A 19,700-nucleotide genomic window follows, 5' to 3' on the forward strand; every position below is an offset into this window, starting at 1 on the left:
TATTTTTCTGAGGTGAAATATGCCTTGACATGTTTTGAATTTTTAAAATAAAAGCAAATAAACACACATATGCAGTGTTTTATTTGTTTAATAACTCACATCCAGGGTCAGTTAAATTTGGAGAGCCAAATTTTTACCCATTTTTTTGAGATGATCAGCTTTTCTCTCTGTGTCATAAAGAGAGCTCATGTCATTGCACAAGTGCAAATGACTTCAAGAAAGAAAAACTATGAAACATGCCAATATTTCATTTTCTAACTGAGACATCTGTGCGCACAATGGACATTCAGAACTCCCCAATACACATCATTTTATAAAGCCTTTGCATATTTAGCTTTCAAATTCTATTATTATTGCATCTAAAAGAAGTGATACTTTTTTCCCCCAAATATTATCCACTACCTTTGAAATGCTAAAGTGAGAGCCTTTGAAATGAGTTTTGGAAAAAATCTTGAATAACCAACATCATCATAGATATGTAACACTAAATGAATTCACTCAGTCACTGCCCTTTAACAGCTGTGTTTTCTTCTTATAACCCTTCATTTTAATATTTGCAACTGTATCATAGTGTAGCTATAGTGCCTTCTCTATGATATACTCTCTGGAATAGATAAGGGATGTGGAATATTTTTCCATAATAAAGTAGTCATCTGGATTGAATTGTCAAATTCTAATCCGTACACCACCACTCTTATTTGGTTTTGTGAAATGAACAAAGACATCTATCTACTTTGACACACTCGGAGCAGGATTAAGACATCCTTCAAACCTTCTGATCACTCCAAAGATTAACAAAATTCCCCGCCAAAAGACCAGATGTAGAATAATCTTTTTGACCAAAAGACCAGATGTAGAATAATCTTCTATTTTTCCAGTAAGTGTTGAAAGGCAGAATTATACAAATGGAGACACATATATAAATGAGGTTTATATACCTAACTATCTTTTTATATGTTTAACTTTTTCTTCAGTGCTTTGAAAAGTGACATGTTGCTTTCAAGTTAGTATATGAATGAATAATGAGTAAAAACTACTTTGAAGATTATTTATGTTGTATCCATTCATATTGGAGATAATCTTCCTTAATATTTAAGTCTTACATTTTCTCAGGAATAAATGTTAAGGATCAAGCTTAGTTTTCAAACATACATAACCTCTGTGTCATTCTATCCTCACCTCGCATTAGTTCTCAAACAAAGCCTTACACAAATTAAAAATTTTAGTTCATTTCCTTAATGTTTAATAGAGTAGATGTCTTCTTACATGATTTGAACAGAACTGGTTGTTTGTCAGTTAATTTAAAAAAGAAAATAAAATTGGATTAAAGAGAGAATTATATATATGTGTACATATACTATATACATACAAATATACATAAATGTTTTAGCTTAAAATGTAAATCTTAAACATTTAAATATATAGCTTATAAAGTGCTTTTGATGTTAGGACCAAGGCCTTTCTTTTTGGTATGGTTTTGCAAAGGGGAGGCTCTGAAGTCTTTCTTGCATGAATCACATACATAATGCATCTTGTATGATTTCAAGCTCTGATTTCATTAAAATGGAATGAAAACAAAACACTTGCAAAGCAATCTGAGTGCAAAACCCTTGTACTTAGTGACGGATTGTTTGATTGATTGCAATCCTCTGTCTCTCACATACTTAATTTGGCAGCACTTAAAAATTGTTTATCATGAAACATATCAAAGTGTAAATAAAATACATATGTATAATTTAAAGAATAATAATATCACAATGACTGGCGTACACACAACCAGGTTAAGAAATAGAATATTGCCAGTACCTTAAAAGCCCTTTCTGTTACACACCCCAGAGGCAACTATTAGACTGACTTTTATGATAATCATTCTCTTGCTTTCTTTTCAATTTCGCTGTCCTGTATGCATCTTTAAATTATATCTTTCGTTTGCCTTTTAAATACTAAGCAGAATAGAGCTGTATTTTTGTGACTTACTTCTTCCCCTCAACATTATGGTGATGTGTTTAGCTAATTCCCTTCTGCAGCATAGCATTCTATTTCAGGACAACACCTCAATTTACCCATTCTACTGGTGATGGACAATTTGGGTTTTTAGTTTAATTCCCCCCAAAGTAGATCCTAAGACAAAGATTTGGATATAAGCAGCTTTTCTGGGAAGCGATTCTGGGAAGCATTGTAAAGATGTGAGGAAGTAAGAGCCTCAGAAAGAAGAAAAGCAGATAAAGTGAGAGTTCATGAGCAGGTTATCACTTGGGCTTATTCCAGCTGGCAGCTCTGAAAGAATACGAAACACACATTAGATTTATCCACTAAGGGAGGTGGAACTTAGAATACTTGTCCGCCAATTCCTGTCCTAAATTGGTTGAAGATCACCCTGGGGCATTAACTCCCTGTCACTTATGGCTTGTCCCATGTGTGGGTTGAGTATGCTGAGGACACCCCAAGGCAGAGATACACAGGAAGCAATCATCTTGCACAGCAGCTGTCCAGGATTGGTTGAGAGAATGTGGTGAAGCCCTTTTTGGATCTGCTACAAAACATCCCTTGTACCACTCAGATCCACTCAAAGTCCCACACTATGTTCACTCTATCCCGTCACCGATTATTCAAGGTTCAAGATGCAGTTCCCTGAAAAAGGGAAAAACAAAAACGGGCTTAACAATAGGTGAATTAATGAGACAAAGTACAGTCCTAAGGCTGTAGTTGATCCTAAGGCTATCATTAATATTCGTCAACCCCTTTACCACACATTATAGATTTCTCTTGGTCAGATATTCTCTTGGAGCTTGCCTTGGTGGGATGACCCAGTGCTTCATCCTTGAGGGAACTGAATCTTTGGTTACCTTGCCTTTTTAAAGACTAGATTGTGGAAACTGCCTATGTACTATTATCATTGAGTATGGAAGCACCAAGAGGTATCCTCACAAATCCTTCTGCAATGCATAAAGTTGAAGATATTAAAATATAGATTCTTCTTGTCCAAAAGCATGGTATGATTTTCTATTTATCAGGTCTTTCAAAATGTTTTGCATTAGAATTTAATAATTTTATTAATATAGGGCTTTATTTATATACCCTAAATTTTTGTTCTGGATATTATCGTGAATGATAAGTTTTTTCCAGTTATACTTTTTAATGGTTGGTAGTGTAAACAGATTGCTTCTATGCATCAATTGTATCAAGGAAACTTGTTGGATTCTTTGGGGGTTTTCTAAATGGGTAATCATATCTATTTGTGGTTATCCAAATAATGTTTGTTTTGGTCCTTCCTATGCAATTTTTAGGTGTTTTATTTCTTTTTCTTGTTTCATTGCTCTGAGTAGACTGAGTGGGAGTGATGATAGTTGGCAACTTTGTCTTGTTCCTATCAGTTTTTAAAATATTAAACCGAACTTGTATTCCTGGGAGAGACCGAACTCAGTCATAATTTACTATGTTTTTTATATACTACTGGGTTGTGTTGGCTAAAATTTGGTTTAGGGATTTTCAAAACTATGTTCACGAGTGTAGCCAGTCTGTTATTTTCCTCTCATGTGCCTTCCATCCATGTCTTGTTTTGGCATCAAGGTTATGCCAGCTTCGAAAAGTGAGTTGGAAAGTGTCATTTGTTTTTCACTTCTCTGGAAAAATTCATGTAAAAATGAACTTAGCTATTCTTTGACTATTTAGTAAAATCTTTCTGCTAAGCTGCTTTGTCCTGCTGTTTTCCTTATAGTAAGATTTTGAACATGTATCCCAGCTGCCTGTTATCCAGGTTCTCCATTTTTTTCTTAAATCAGTTCTGAAGAGTTATATTTTGTGGTAATTCATTCATTACCTCTAAATTTTCAAATTTATTGCCATAAATTGATTCACAATTGTGAATATTATATTTCTTTTTAATTCCTAATAATTTTTTTCTCTCTTTTTCCTTTGATGAGTCTCTCCAGTAGTCTGCTAATTAATATCTTTAAAGAGTCAACTTTTGATTGTCAGTTCTCTCAATTGCATGTTTGTTTTTGCTTTTATTTTTATTAATTAAATTTTTTCTATTTTTATTATTTACTCACACTTCCTTTAGATTTATCCTACACTCTTTTTCTAACTTTTCAAGTTGGATTTTTAAAATTCATTCTGAGCCTTTTTTCTAATGAAAGGCAATTAAGAGAATAAATTTCTCTCCAAGAACTGCTTAACCAACAAAAGTTTTCTATTTTTGTTTAATTACAAACATTTTCTATATTTTATTACAGCTTTTTTAACATCTGTATTGCAGTATAATTGCTTTACAATGGTGTGTTAGTTTCTGCTTCATAACAAAGTGAATCAGCTATACATATACATATATCCCCAAATCTCCTCCCTCTTGCTTCTCCCTCCCACCCTCCCTATCCCACCCCTCTAGGTGGTCACAAAGCACTGAGCTGATCTCCCTGTGCTATGTGGCTGCTTCCCACTAGCTATCTATTTTACATTCTTTTCATTGATCCATGAGTTGTTTAGATTTTCTTTTTTTTTTTAATGTCCAAGTGAATGGAGTTTTCCCATTATCTTTTAAAGTTCATTTCTAACTTAAGTGAATTGGGGATGGTGAATGTGGTCAGTATAATACTGATGTTTTGAAATTTAACAAGGCTATTTTATGGCATATAATGTTATCAAATTTATGAATATTCTATGCACACCTAAGCTTTTACTCAGGACAATATTCAATTTGTGCTGATATTTCTAAGCTTCTACTTCTTTCTATGTATTTCATTTAAGTGTATTAAATTTCGGTATTTTTTGTGTCTGTTATTTTCAACATCTATTTCTTCTGCTGTCTGCTGTTTCTGCTGGTTCTCACTCATGATGCTTTGTTTACTTGTGTGTTTTGTGATTTTTGATAATGGATCTGATGCTAGTTTTCTTTGAAATTTTGTGGAGATTTTTTGAAAGCTCCTAAGAGGAATTGCATTTTTTTCTGTCTGTTTCCTGAGGGTGTACCCAACCTGGGGACAATTCAAATAAAATTCTGCACTCAGTTTGTTGGGTTTTTTTAATGTGTAAACTTTTATGAATACAAACCCAAACTCATATGAATGCTGACTTTGGTTATATGTTTCCGGGGAAGAATTTTTCCCCTTTGTAACACAGCAGGGCTTATTTCAGTTTTACCCTTACTCTGTGGTTATATTCCTTTGGATTACCAGCTTTTTGCAGGGGATCTTTTAATTGGACTCCTCACCTTGAAAGTGCCCTGGCCTGTATATCCTGTCCCCCACACCCTGTGAAGTTGCCAAAATACAAGTTCAAGGTCTCCAGAAACTGTCAGGGCCAAAGCTGATATTGACATTTGCTTATGTCCGAGGATTCCTGGCTTTACTTTATTTCTGAGCATGGCATATTGGTTTGGTGGTAATGCACTGATCTATTTTTTAAATGCCCCTTTATTTATTTTTTCTTTTTAAAATAGTTTGATTGTGATATAAATCACAGACCATAAAATTTATCCCTTTAATGTGTCCAATTCAGTGGTTTTTTAATATACATATTATATATGTATGTGTAGGTATATTTATCCTACTATTTCTGTGATTCTTCTTCTCTGGAGATATCTGACTAATACAGCTATCTTTTCATTTTGTTGATAGTGGTCTTGGATCACACAAGTTTTTGATTTCGATGAAGTCCAATTCATCTATTTTTGTTGTCGTTGTTGCTTATGTTTTTGGTGTCAAATCTAAGAAACTATCTTGCCTAATCCAAGATCATGAAGATTTACATCTTTTTTTTTCTAAGAGCTTTATATTTTTAGTTTTACTTTAGGTCTCGTGAACCATTTTGAGTTCACTTTTGTTTATGGTGTGAGGTAGGAGTCAAAATATCATTTTTTTTGCATGTGGATGTCCAATTGTCCTAGCACTATTTTTGAAAAGACTGTTCTCTCCCCTTGAATTGTCTTGGCATTCTCAAGTATCATTTGACTATAAATGTGAGTGTTTATTTTTATACCCTCAATTCTACAACATGGAACTTTATGTCTACACTTATGCTAGTAGCACATGGCTTTTATTTTTGTAGTTTTTAGTAAGTTTGGAATCTTCCTTTTATGTTAAAATTTAGTATTTTAGTTATTTTAGTCAGGAGGGCCTTTCAGCGTACCTTGCAGTGTATCTCATCTGCATACCACCATAATTCTAAATCAATCACTATTTATTCATTCATTTATTCACAGCAGAATGCCTTTAGTCAAAACCCCAAATAATTTAACTTAGCTTTCATTTGATTTCTAATAATCTATTTCAGATATATAAAAAGGCATTAAAAAATAACAGCTATGTAGTCTTCATTCAGCTTGGAAAATAACATAATTTGAGTCCTTTGTATACATCCTCTCAATCACATTTCTCTATAATCCCTCAAAGATAATTAACATCTTGAATTTATGTTTATCATTCCCATGCATGTCTTTATATTTACATCATTTCCAACCACCTGTTCCCTTGCCATCCTCTACTACAGGGGCTACAACTCTAAATACTTAACACCTAGCCTCTCTTGAAGATCTGAAAGGCCATAGACACAGTCATGGCTAATGAGGTATGGTAAAATCTCTGAGTAGGGGTGACCTTTCCCAAATGGAAAGGTAAAGATTTTCTATAAGCAACATTTTTTGCTCTTCATAATTTTTCCTATCTATTTTTCCAGCTTAGAACATAGACATGAGCCGAAGTTAACTACCATGTTACCACAAGGAGACAAGAATGAGGGAGAAGACTCCCTCCTTCCCTCCCTCCCTCCCTCCCTCCCTTCTCTTTCCCACTCTAACTCCATATAGTCTGATTGTATTAATACTCCCTCTGCTTCCAGGGATAGGCACTTGACCCGGGACTGGCCAATCAGACTGCAACTCCTTGGCCAAAGTGATTGTCCAGGGATGGGCACATGCCCTAATCAAAGCCTGTGAGATGTAAAGTTGGTTCAAGCTGGATGTGGAGTTATGAAGATATAAGTCTGGAGCTTCTAGCAGCCATCTTGACACCATGAGAGAGGGGCCTGCCTGAGAATGGAGCCAAGACTGAGGAAAGCAAAGGTGAGGGACAGAAAAAAACCAATTCTTTTTTTTTTTTTTTTGCGGTACGCGGGCCTCTCACTGTTGTGGCCTCTCCTGTTGCGGAGCACAGGCTCCGGACGCACAGGCTCAGAGGCTGTGGCTCACGGGCCCAGCCGCTCCGCGGCATGTGGGATCCTCCCAGACCAGGGCACGAACCCGTGTCCCCTGCATCGGCAGGCGGACTCCCAACCACTGCGCCACCAGGGAAGCCCCAAGAACCAATTCTTGATGACGTTGTTACCTGCTGGATTCAGCTGTGTCTAAACCCAGAACTAGCTCCTGGCCTTTGCAGTTATGTCCATCAGTAGATTCCTTTCTTTAAGCCTATTTGAGATATGTTCTCTTTCCTTCCTTCCTTCTTCCTTCCTTCTTCTGTCCCTTTTGCTGAAAGAACCCTATGAAAACCGTCAATGGTTTTACAGTCTTTTATACATTTTTCTCCTTCCCTTTTCCTGAAAGAATTCTAAGTATTGTAAAAAGTTTCTATATATTTATGCAAAGCCTGGAGCTAATGATGATTCAATTTGGTAAAAAGCAAACTTAAAATGTTATTTATGTAAACAAACAAAAGCCCCCTTTTAATATTATTGCATACAGGTCAGGGACAACAGCATTTACTTTTAAAAATCTAAGGTCAATATGTTTCTTAATTCTCATGGTGTAATGTTTTAATAACGTTTTTATTGCCAGTGAAGTTAACAGTAGGGCACTAGCTGCACTTTGTCTGCTATAGGAATTTAGGAAATGTATTTAAAAGACGTAACACTGCCATTTACAACTCACGAAAATTCATTATTATATACCCAACGGAGTATGCTACTCAAAGTATGGGATTTCTTCTCCCTATTAGGCAAATATTTTCTTTATGAAATTCTATGATTTCACAAGAAGATGCCCATTTAATATCACATCCCAGCTTTTGATCTTCAGAACTTGGACTTGTATGTAGTCAGTGGGCACCTACATCTACATTGTCTTTCTATTAGTCCACAGACTAGTTCTGGCTTACTTTTGATGAAATCTCATTTTCATATGATTTAATTTTCAAGCAGAGGGGTGCTTTGCTAAATAAAGTTGACTGGCAATCTGAGCATTTTCAAAAGGTTGATTGAACACTGATTTCTATTTTAAAAATGATGCTTTGAGTCTCTTTGGTTAACTTTCCACTTAGCTTTGGAAAAATTTTTTGGAAAAATAATCAGTCACAGAGTTTTAGAATTGGGAAGAAATGTAAAGCTATCTCAACCGCAAGCCCTCATTTTTGAGTGAGGAAATACAGTCACAGAGATATAAAATGGAAATAGCAGATACAACGTTTAAGAATTTGTACTGCCTTTGCAAACACAGAGGAGGAAGAAGCTGAGCCTCTCTCTCTCTTGCGCTCACGTCTACCTTCTCATTTACACTCAAGGATCCTTCCATGGGTACATACTAGGATTGACTGGATAATTTTAGAATTACATATTTCTTTCTCTTAATTTGTATGCCTTTTATTTATTTTTATTGATGTTGATTTTGTTTACAACCTTCCAGAGTCATTGATCAGGCACTACATAAAATATAAATTTTATTATTGCTCCATTAATAATGCTAATAAAAAGGATAATGTCACCCATCTCTTTTGGCAGAGGGGGAAGGGACAGTGGAACCCCAGCAACATATTTCAACAATGGAGCAAGAAAATTTGATAGAATGGTTTCCCTTGCCTCCTACAAAGGCCCATCTTTCTCTCAACCTCCTTGACTCCCAAGAAGGACTGTGTAAATATGCTCAGTGAGGCTGTGTTTACCTGGCCCTGTGTTCACTCAGCCTGGTCTGCCCAAATGCCACACAGCAGGCCAGGCAAAGGTCCGCCGTGCCTGAGAATTAGGCTGTGTTTCTCCAGTATTTAGTAGTTGCTGTGCATATGGGATCTTAATACAAACTTTCTAAGCGAAGTAAAGAATATTGAAATGGGTCACATCAGCATTTCACTAGTATTAGAAGCTTCCCAGAGAATAAATTTGCCCATCAGAACTTTCTGTGATAGAGCAACAACATTGTTGGTGACTGAAAGCATGATTTCATACAAGAGAACCACTTCTGAATTTTTTAAACTATTTTTTTAACACATGAAATTACACGCGATACAAAATACTTGTCTTACAAGTTGAAATCTTTACAGTTATGGGTACAGTTACAGTAACGCAAGTAATATTAGTGCATTCACTTAGAGCAGAGTTATTTGTCTTCATTGGGCTTAACACAAAGCCAAGAATGAATTATTTGCTTAAATGACTTTCTAGTCTTCGAATTTAAAAAAAAAAAAGAAAATTACTTCTATCTCGTGTATAATGTGTCAGAATGATAAACAATGCCAACAGTTAAGTAGTCTGGTATTTCTGTAAAAGGGAAATTGTATTCCATAGCTTTTAAGTTGTAAATCCTTAAGTTTTGGTTGCATATGTCTATCAAATCGTCATTATCTCAGCTTTCAGGAAAATTACATCATCTTTGGTAATAGGCTGCCAACAAACAGAAACTATAGACTACACCATTTTTTCCAAAGAATCCTGTATTTTAATGAATAGCTGAATAAATAGACATTAATTATGAAATTCACATTAAGATAGAAGAAAATCCAAACATTTTGATTGCTCTCTCTCTTAAATTTGATAGCTACTACAAAACATACTATTTATGTTAGGGTAAAAATAAGCTGAATCACAGGAGTGTAACTGGGATGTGCTGGCAGATATATACAGTAACATGGAGGAGCCATAAAATAAAAGTGTTTATATGTACATAACTTTTTCCTTACTTTTTTGCATGGAGAAACACTGTTTTATAAAATGGGAAAACACACAGTAGACCACATGCAACAAGGACCAATACAATGTGCACAGCAGAATAATCAAACAAGACACAACTATGGGTTTAAAAAAGAATTTGGGAGCAGGAAAAAAAAAAAAAAGGAAAGTTGAAACCTGGAATGCTTTCTTATTGAGGTTTCAGAATATAAATTTGTCTAACAAGCCTCTTGATAGTTTTCAAAAGTTCCCACTTGACCACCTAGGGTTGAAGTGTAAGAGCTAAAAATAAACCATCATATGATACAAAACTTTGTATATTAGCATACAAAAGGTAACAATTTACTTTTTGTATAAAATATAACCTTTTGATAGTATATTTATTTCACATATGTATAAATATAACCCAAAGAATATGCTTTAAGTATTTCTACCAAAATATTCTTTACAAAAGTTTACAAAACAAGTAATTTATTTATATTTACAACCTAGCACAGAAAAGATTCCGGGCCAGTGATGTTGGTATTGTGTAAAAGAGAGTGCTTCTAGACATTTTAAAGATTGCAAGAGGGCTTTGCAGAACTTTCAAAATGTGTTCTTTTTAGAAAGGTATTTAAAGAGTTATTAAATGATTTCAGTTAAATATCACTTGACAATTGAATACGAGAGTGTATAACTAAAATAGCTGAAGGTAACCTGTGTTCCTCTGTAATGAGGAAAATGATAGAGATATTTTGCATACATCCCAAATCAGCACACATCTTTGCCATTTTGCAGCTGATCTGTTACACAACTCAATAGGAACTCTTTCTTTGATACAGTGCTCAGCCCTGAGGGAGAAAACCTGGATATGAAGGGCCCATCTAGCATGTGGCAATGATTCATCACATCAGGGACAGAAGAATGAGTAGACTGCTATTAATAGATCACATTCTATTTAGCTGTTCACCCAAATAATGTGTCCAAATAAGGCCAGATTATTTTTTGTCTCAATTATGCTTTCCTTCAAACCCTATGAAATAGATTTGTACACACCCGTACCCACCATCCCTGGTCTTGACCTTTTGCTTCTTATCTTCAACCAAAACATGATACCTTCTACTGTCAGCTTTGGTCTCCAAACTTCCTTTTCTTACAAATCAGTCTCTGGTCATCAAAATAAGCAGAGAGGGCCAGGCTCAATTTCACTCAGCTTGGGGACTAACCAGCAGTCATCATCACAGTAAGCAACACCCCAAGTTATTTGTGGCCAAATACATCTCCTTTATAGCAATGCCCAATGTGGTGTTTTCCCTTTTAAGTAGTGAAATCTGATGCAGACACATGTGCACTAACATTTCAGTATGATTAGGATAGGTCGCGACTGAATCTAAGATTCAGAAACTGGATTTGGAAATTGGTTGTGGAAAAAAGTTGGCCATCTCTGCGTTCTTGTTTCATCACTAGACACAGCATCTTGAAGTATAGGATATGTGGGAAAACTGAAAAAGTGAGGGGATGAATCTGGGGAAGAAATTCTATAGTCCACTGGGTGTTCTCTATGTTCTCCAGTTTTCGTTTACTTAGGACACTGTTTGGTTACTCCAAACAAATCTGTAACATTTCAATCTACCCTGGAAGTTTTAGGAAACCTAAATGAAAAGACAAAGTGGAGGGATTAAACCACACTTCATATCTGTTAGAGAAAATTAAGGAATTTGTTGCTTGTTGCTTGGAACTAGTACCTCCGCATGACGTGGGGTTTAAACAAGCCAGAAGTTCTATTACTTTTCTTTCAGGGAGAAAAGGAGCTTGGGAAGCCTATTTTACACAACTAATTACACATCAACATCACAGTTCTGTTTGGATAAACTGGATACTGTGTCCTGGGGTGTAGACAGGGAAAAAGTGATCCCAATGTTTTACTTCCAGGTTTGAGATTTAAAACAAGCATTTGGACCAAAATGTTCACCGCTACAGTTACTTTCTGCTTTCCATTTTTAAGCCAAGGTATCTTCATAGAGTCCAACTAAAAGTCAACAGTTTGGCCTTTACAGAGTCCTTGTAAAATACTGCCTTTTAGTGCTTGGAGTTTGTGAATTGTCTCCCTTTTCTTCTTTAGGAGTTGTTCCCCAAGATTTCATCAAGGTTGATGTCTTTCATCCAGTCATCATTACCAGGCTCTGTCTTCAATAAAGAATCAATGAAATCAGCATCACTGTTTAGGGCAGGGCCCATGTTATCAGTCTGTTGGTTGAGAAAGTCAAAAGCTAAGTCATTACCATGGTCGGTTCCTTGAAAAGCCCTGGAACTTTGGTTGGGTGAAGGAAAACTGCCGGCTGTCAGGGATGATGGCTGGCTTATGCTTGTCCTCGACTGACTCAACCCTGTTCCTGACTGGCTCAAATTAGGCAAAATCTGTGTGCTTAGCTGATTGGGTCTGAGATTCAGACTTCTGAGTGGACCCATGTTTTGTCCATTTAACGTCTGGCTCATTTGGTTCATGGGTCTAATTTGCACTGCTGGTGTTAACTGATTAGGGGGAGCCACTGCTCTCTGGGAAAATTGCTGGCTACCTACCGCCTGTTGCAGTGACTGGTTTGGAGTATAGGCTGTAGGTGTGCCTGGGGGGAAGCGGACTCCTGTAGATTTCAGCGCTTCCTGCTGTTTGGTTGTTGCTTCTTGAGAGGCCCAGTTTGGTGCCGTTGTGTTGGATGTGATCATTACATTCGACGTTCTCTGTGCTGGCATGCTTGCCATACTATGGGTTAAGTTTGGTCTTAATTGTTGCGAATTGCCAACAGATCCAGCTCCAAAAGTGGCCACATTATTATTATTATTACTGGGCCCTAAAGTGGGTGGCCGGGGCATCAGAGGGTTGTTTTGATTTGCTATCAATTGGTTTGGGTTTCTGTGTTGGGTCAACTGATTCATTCCTGAAGTGACGCTGTATGTTCCAGGTTGATTGCAAGGCAGATTCCCATACATCCCTATGTTCTGAACTGCTGTGGATAAGGATGGCATTCTTGTCCCATGAGAAGTAGACATGAGGCTGGAATTTGGAGTTAAAATGGTGTGTGTTGAAACTGGGTTTGCCAAAGCCTGGTTAGAGTTTAAACTCACTGTTGATGAGCCACCTGAGAAAAAGAAGATAATTATATTAGTTCATAACAGTAGGTTATCTCTTCTCTTACAGCGATAGCTTGTCAGCTCTGAGACTGCCTTTGGGTGTAAGAACAAATAAAGAGAAATAATCATCATAGCATATTATATAAAAGGAATAAGACAGCTTTTGGGGGGAAGTATCACCCTAAGTTACCCCTTGGTCAAGAGTTTACACATTATAGAAAGAAGACTGAAATAGAATGGTTCTATTGTTTAGGCTTTATTCTTCTGGAATCATTGAGGGGAAGTGATAGTCAATCTTCCATTTTGAATTAGCTTTACTCTGTTTCAAGACCAAAGACTACAACTTTGATTATCCAGCTGTCATGAAGTCCATGCTACTGGTCACCCCTGGGTCCAAATTAGAACATGTGGATGCACCCTATACATGGCTACTAGATTAACGGTCCAAATCTATGGCCTTGAAAATCATGTCCAATTTTCATCTGCATCCCCACTCTAGAAGCTGCCATAAGACAGGTAAATTCCCATCTCTTCAAACATCTGGAATTCAATGTAATCCATGCTCCAGTGATTATTTCCATACAGAAAGCACTCTGCTCTAGGAGGATTAGTTATTATCGCACTGTTATCCACACATCATGAACTACTTTCGCTCACGCCATTTTCTTCTCATATGATGCCCTTCTTACCTCACCAAGCCTTAGCTTTTCTTCAAAGGCTCAGGCCAAGGTCCAAGTTCCTTCATCAAGCTTTCCCTGATATTCCAGCCTCCTCTCTCAAGCTGCATTTGCTCTTTCAAGTTTTCATTTAGCATTTAGCTTCTGTATTGGGAAATACATGGAGCCTCAAAGTGCCAGCTACTTATGTTGATACCTGTAAATAAGTGATTGAATGTGGGACCACTCAATCACAGTCTGCTGAATGAGGTTCCACCTATCGGATAGTGATTAACGGACACATTGAAATCTTCCTGGCTTGAGGAGGTTAAAATCATCATGGCAAGACATCTTGAGAGGCAAAAATGGAATGCCAGAAAGATAAATAAAAGCGCCTGCTGGATGATAAGTTCCATGAGAGAAAGATTTTTTGCCTGTTTTTTTCACTGTCATATTCTCCAAGTTCAGTGGATGGTGCAAAGTAGGTATTCAATTGATATTTATTGAATGAATGAATGAGTGAATGAGAGATTGAGGCAAAGATATAACTTGGAGAAAGATACTCTTTTAAAGTACTCTCCCAGCAGAGAGGCAGGGAGGCCCAGAGAATCAGAGATACTGAGAAACAGAGAACTAGACACACATATGAGTATCAGAATGGCAGTATGTGAAGAGAGCATGGTTGCAATTATAACCCTAGCATATCCCCTACTGCTTGAGGATAGCTAGCGTGGTACACACCTTGAAAGACTGAAGGCCTTGCTATTTGTTTTAAAATATGTCCCCACTAAGCTACATCCCCCTTGAAGGCAGAAACAGTCTCTTTATCTCCTTGTATCTCCAGGTTTAGCACAAGGCCCTGACTGTGTAGGGCAGTGTTTGATGAAGAGGGATCAGAGTCAGATAGGAGAAACTTGGACAATAACTCAGAGTGCACAGGCTGCTAATGAGATTAAGCAATATCAAGCTTGGTATCTGAAGGTTTCATGAGAAGAGAATTTCCATTATGGAAATGCTATGGAAAAAATTTCGAGGCTTTAAAAATCACTGCCTCTAGGGACTTCCCTGGTGGCACAGTGGTTAAGATTCCGCCTGCCAGTGCAGAGGGCTGGAATCTACCTGGTCCGGGAAGATCCCACATGTCACGGAGCAACTAAGCCCGTGCACCACAGCTACTGAGCCTGCGCTCTAGAGCCCACGAGCCACAGCTACTGAGCCTGCGTGCCACAAATACGGAAGCCTGCATGCCTACGGCCCATGCTCTGCAACAGGAGAAGCCACCGCAATGAGAAGCCTGCGTACCGCAACAAAGAGCAGCCCCCCTTGCCGCAACTAGAGAAAGCCCATGCGCAGCAACGAACACCCAAGGCAGCCAAAAATAAAAATAAATAAATAAATTTATAATAAAAAAAATCACTCCCTCTAGGTGCCCCCTATTTTAACAATATACCTTGAGAAGGTTTATGAGGAGAGCTGTATTTTTAAACAACTAGAATAGGGAGAATTTCCATAAAGATAAAAAAATATTAATCACAGTTAATATTTAGAAGCTCTTAATTTGTGGTAGAAATTGTTCTAGGTGTTTTTCATACATCATTTTAATTTATTTTTTATTTTATTTATTTATTGTTTTGCTGTACGCGGGCCTCTCACCGTTGTGGCCTCTCCCGCTGCGGAGCACAGGCTCCAGACGCGCAGGCTCAGTGGCCATGGCTCATGGGCCCAGCCGCTCCGCGGCATGTGGGATCCTCCCGGACCGGGGCACGAACCCGTGTCCCCTGCATCGGCAGGCGGACTCTCAACCACTGCGCCACCAGGGAAGCCCCATACATCATTTTTAATATTAACATCTGGGCAAGGTGATTATTATAGTACTGAGATTGAAATAAGAAATGATAAAAGAGTTTGTGTTGTGCTTGTTTATTTCTTCTCAGAAGGCACATGAATTACAGTGCTCTAGAGTGGTGATTCTTACCCATCTGGGGGTTAGCAGCTGGTTGCTAAGGTCACCTCCCTCAGGAAAATGCCCATATGCACTGTGGAAGAGACTTCTAGGTCCCTCCCAAATACCCAACCTCCCTGTCTTCTTTAGAAACAGAGCCTTGATTTTGCAGCAATGCGCCCAGCTGAAAAACCACATTTGCCAAACATCCTTGCTGATGGGGGGTCCATATGAATAAATTCTGGCTAAAGGCAGAAGTTACTAGGTGATGGACTTCCCTGGTGGCACAGTGGTTAAGAATCCACCTGCCAAGGCAGGGGACACGGGTTCGATCTCTGGTCTGGGAAGATCCCACATGTTGCGGAGCAACTAAGCCCGTGTGCCACAACTACTGAGCCTATGTTCTAGAGCCCACAGGCCACAATTACTGAGTCCACGTGCTGCAACTACTGAAGCCCATGTGCCTAGAGCCCGTGCTCTGCAACAGGAGAAGCCACCACAAGGAGAAGCCTGTGCACCACAACGAAGAGTAGCCCCTGCTCACCACAACTAGAGAAAGTCTGTGTGCAGCAACGAAGCCCCAATGCAGCCAAAATTAACGAATAAATAAATTAATTAAAAAACAAAAAGAAGTTACTAGATGAGTGTCCAAAAAAACCTACTTTAAAAAGGGAATCTGACTCATTTGGGAGGCCATTTTACCTTTTCCCGTCTTTCACCTTTCTATCTGGAATATGGATATGAAGACTGGTGATGTGGTGGCCACAAGGCAACCCTTAGGATGGAAGCTATATGCTCAAGAAGGTGGGGTAGAAAGACAAAAGAAGCCTGGATCCCTGATAACATGGTAGAGCCACCAAACCAGCCTTAGACTTCTATCCTTGGGAATCTTTTATATGAATGGGAAAAGAAAAGCACAAACATTCACCTTTAATTTGATATAATATTTCAGACGGCTCTTAGCTTCCCCCAAAGCCACTGATAGGCCATGATATAAGAAGCCATGTTCCAGATAATACCCATATTGTCTTTCAACCTCCTTGAGGACAGACTCAGAGAATCCTGCTTTTGCCCTGAAGCAAAGCAATCTTAGAGAGTGGAATATATATATCCCGTTCCTAATTTTAGTGGAAAGAGGCAATCTGGTGCATTTGAAAATGTTTAAATAAATGAGAACAACATATTGATTACTACACTTAACAGGACCAGAAAATATTAATAAACAGAAATATTCACAGCCCCTCCTTCTTTAGAGAATCTCCTTTATGGCCTTAAGCAGAGAGAACTTAGGAAAATAGAGGACAAGCTTAGTTTACATGACAAGCCGCAGAGAGTTCTGGGCAGAAAGGCTCAAACAGATGCTGACTAGGGGAAGGCAGGGGTAGCAAAGGTTATGTTTAAAAGAGGTTCTTTTGGAGTTCAGAGAGTGGAAGGGAGGGATTTTAGGGGTAGTGTCTGCCACCTATGCTATATTGATACCCATTAAGAAGTTTTGCTTTATTTTTTGGGTTTTTTTTTTGTTTGTTTTTTTTAACATCTTTATTGGAGTATAATTGCTTTACAATGGTGTGTTAGTTTCTGCCGTATAATAAAGTGAATCAGCTATACGTATACATAGAACCCCACATCCCCTCCCTCTTGTGTCTCCCTCGCTCCCTCCATATCCCACCCCTCTAGGTGTTCACAAAGCACTGAGCTGATCTCCCTGTTCTATGCGGCTGCTTCCCACTAGCTACCTATTTTACATTTGGTAGTGTATATATGCCAATGCCACTCTCTCCCTTCGTCCCAGCTTACCCTTCCCCCTCCCCCATGTCCTCAAGTTTTTGACCCACCTCCTAGAGAAATGGAAATAAAACAAAAATAAACAAATGGGACCTAATGAAACTTCAAAGCTTTTGCACAGGAAGGGAAACCATAAACAAGACGAAAAGGCAACCCTCATAATGGGAGAAAATATTTGCAAACGAAGCAACTGACAAAGGATTAATCTCCAAAATATACAAGCAGCTCATGCAGCTCAATATCAAAAAACAAACAACGCAATCCAAAAATGGGTAGAAGACCTAAATAGACATTTCTCCAAAGAAGATATACGGATTGCAAACAAACACATGAAACGATGCTCAACATCACTAATCATTAGAGAAATGCAAATCAATGATACAATGAGGTATCACTTCACACAGGTCAGAGTGGCTATCATCAAAAAATCTACAAACAATAAATGCTGGAGAGGGTGTGGAGAAAAGGGAACCCTCTTGCTTTATATTTTAAATGCAATCCACCTTTGGTATTTTTGAAAGACTTCCTAAAGACTTAATTTGCTTTTCAATTATTTTTTGGTGATAGGGCTATTTGTCTTAGGGAGATGAGCCCAAAGGTGGAGATGAAAAGATTGGGCACTATGTAAGTTACAAATGTGACTATGAGGGAGAAATGTCTGCTTACCTTACACTATCTGGGTCAAGATATGCTGTTGGGAGGAGAATGGTTGAACCTAGCAGTTAGAAAATATTTATGCTTTTTTGACTCTCACAGGTAGTCCTGAGAGCAGTGAAATATGTGAATAAGGAACAAAAATAAGCAAGAAAAACTGATGAGTAGACTGAAATAAATTCCAGTTTGGTCTTGATCTGATAGTTATATGGGAGCTAGAGAAGGAGTCTAAGAAAGATGTTACAATTAAATATGAGATGGGGGAAGGAGGAAATACTAACAACTGAACAGTTTTCTTCTTTGCACAGTTATGATTTTTATTAATTTTTAAGAAGGCTTACCAGAATACTGAGCTGTTGGCTGCATGTTGCCCACATTTCTTCTTTGGTCTTTATAATCTGGGGGTGGCCTTGTCAAATGTCTGTTTATCTGATCTTGTGGAGCAATTTTCTCCTTGAAAACACAAATGAAAACATATTAAACAGCATTGTTACTTTCTCAGTTGTAAAAATGTATAGATTCATAAAAGTAAGAATATAAGAAAAATTTTGCAGTCATAGTTGCGAATCATGGATCTTACTTAGTTTTTATTCATGATTTGCAGTCATAGTGGTGAATCATGGACCTTATTTAGAGACAAAACTTTTCAATTTCAATTTCCTGCATGAAAGTGTAATTTCTACCTCTCTTTAACATTCAACATGTGTTTTGGGTCTTGTAACATACTCTCATTTTCTTTATTTTGCAATTAGCTTTCAGCGAGGACAAAATTTCTATGAATTCTGAGATGAGGATTTCTAGTTTTGTTTTGTAGCACAACTGATATACTTTGGTACCTATATATAATTTTGGTCCTACCAAGTGTGTAAGGTGTAGGAATAAGATTGCCAGATAAAGTGCAGGACACTCAGGCATTCTATGTTTTTATTTGCTAAATCTGGCAACCTGAGATTGGAGGAGATAACTTATCAGATACTGATATAGGCATTCTGTGCCTATTACCTATCTTTTTCCCCCTCATAAACAACCATCGAAAGTAAGTACGGTTATTCCCACCTAAAAGATAAGGAAATGGAAGCTTCCTTAGGTTAAGTAACTTGCCCAAGATCCACAGTGGTAGAACCAAAACCAAATCCTGAGTCAAAAACGTAGGCTTTCCGGCCACACAATGCAAGGGCCTCTTGCTGCTTCGTTTCTCTGCGCCCCATTCTCAGAGCCCAGAAATTTCCCAATCTCCCTTCTTTTCTTCCTTCTGGAATCAGCCACCTTTAGATCTTTAGAGTAGGTGAGTTTGGGGGCTAACAGAGGAAACAGGGGCATTCTTTTTATAGTGTCAGTGTCCTCAGACAAAGACCACCAGGAATGTAGAGGGAAGAACAAATCTGACTCCATATTAGATCTGGCCCTTTTCCTGTGCTTACTCCTGCTGGCTCTGCACCTTTTATAAAAGAATGTTGCCTACAGCCTGAAATATACATGATAGCCTATTCTCAGGGCTCTGACCTTTAAGAGTCCATTCATATAGAGATAGAAAGTTACAGAACAGAGAATAACATTTGTCTTGTTGGAGGTTTACGGGAACATCTGACTTGACCTACATGGATAGCTGCAAAAACAAAGGATTCTGACGCCAAGAAGTTTACAACGGCTAACAATGCCCCTCCCTCACCTTCCTTTAAAAGTCCTTT

The 19,700-nt window shown here is 37.9% G+C and overlaps 1 protein-coding gene across 1 annotated transcript in view; it reads right to left on the reverse strand.

Moving 5' to 3' along the window:
• Positions 1 to 8,954: 8,954 nt before the first annotated feature.
• Positions 8,955 to 19,700, reverse strand: part of MAML2 (mastermind like transcriptional coactivator 2) — a 361,793-nt gene continuing 351,047 nt past the window's right edge. Inside the window, exons 4-5 of the mRNA XM_079928575.1 lie at positions 18,354 to 18,465; positions 8,955 to 12,983 (exon numbers count right to left, since the gene is read on the reverse strand). Of these exons, the coding sequence (XP_079784701.1) occupies positions 11,965 to 12,983; positions 18,354 to 18,465 (1,131 nt within the window). The 3' untranslated portion in view covers positions 8,955 to 11,964. The remainder of the gene's footprint in view (positions 12,984 to 18,353; positions 18,466 to 19,700) is intronic.

This window comes from Stenella coeruleoalba, assembly GCF_951394435.1.
Source record: "Stenella coeruleoalba genome assembly, chromosome: 8".
Taxonomy (NCBI): Eukaryota; Metazoa; Chordata; class Mammalia; order Artiodactyla; family Delphinidae; genus Stenella; species Stenella coeruleoalba.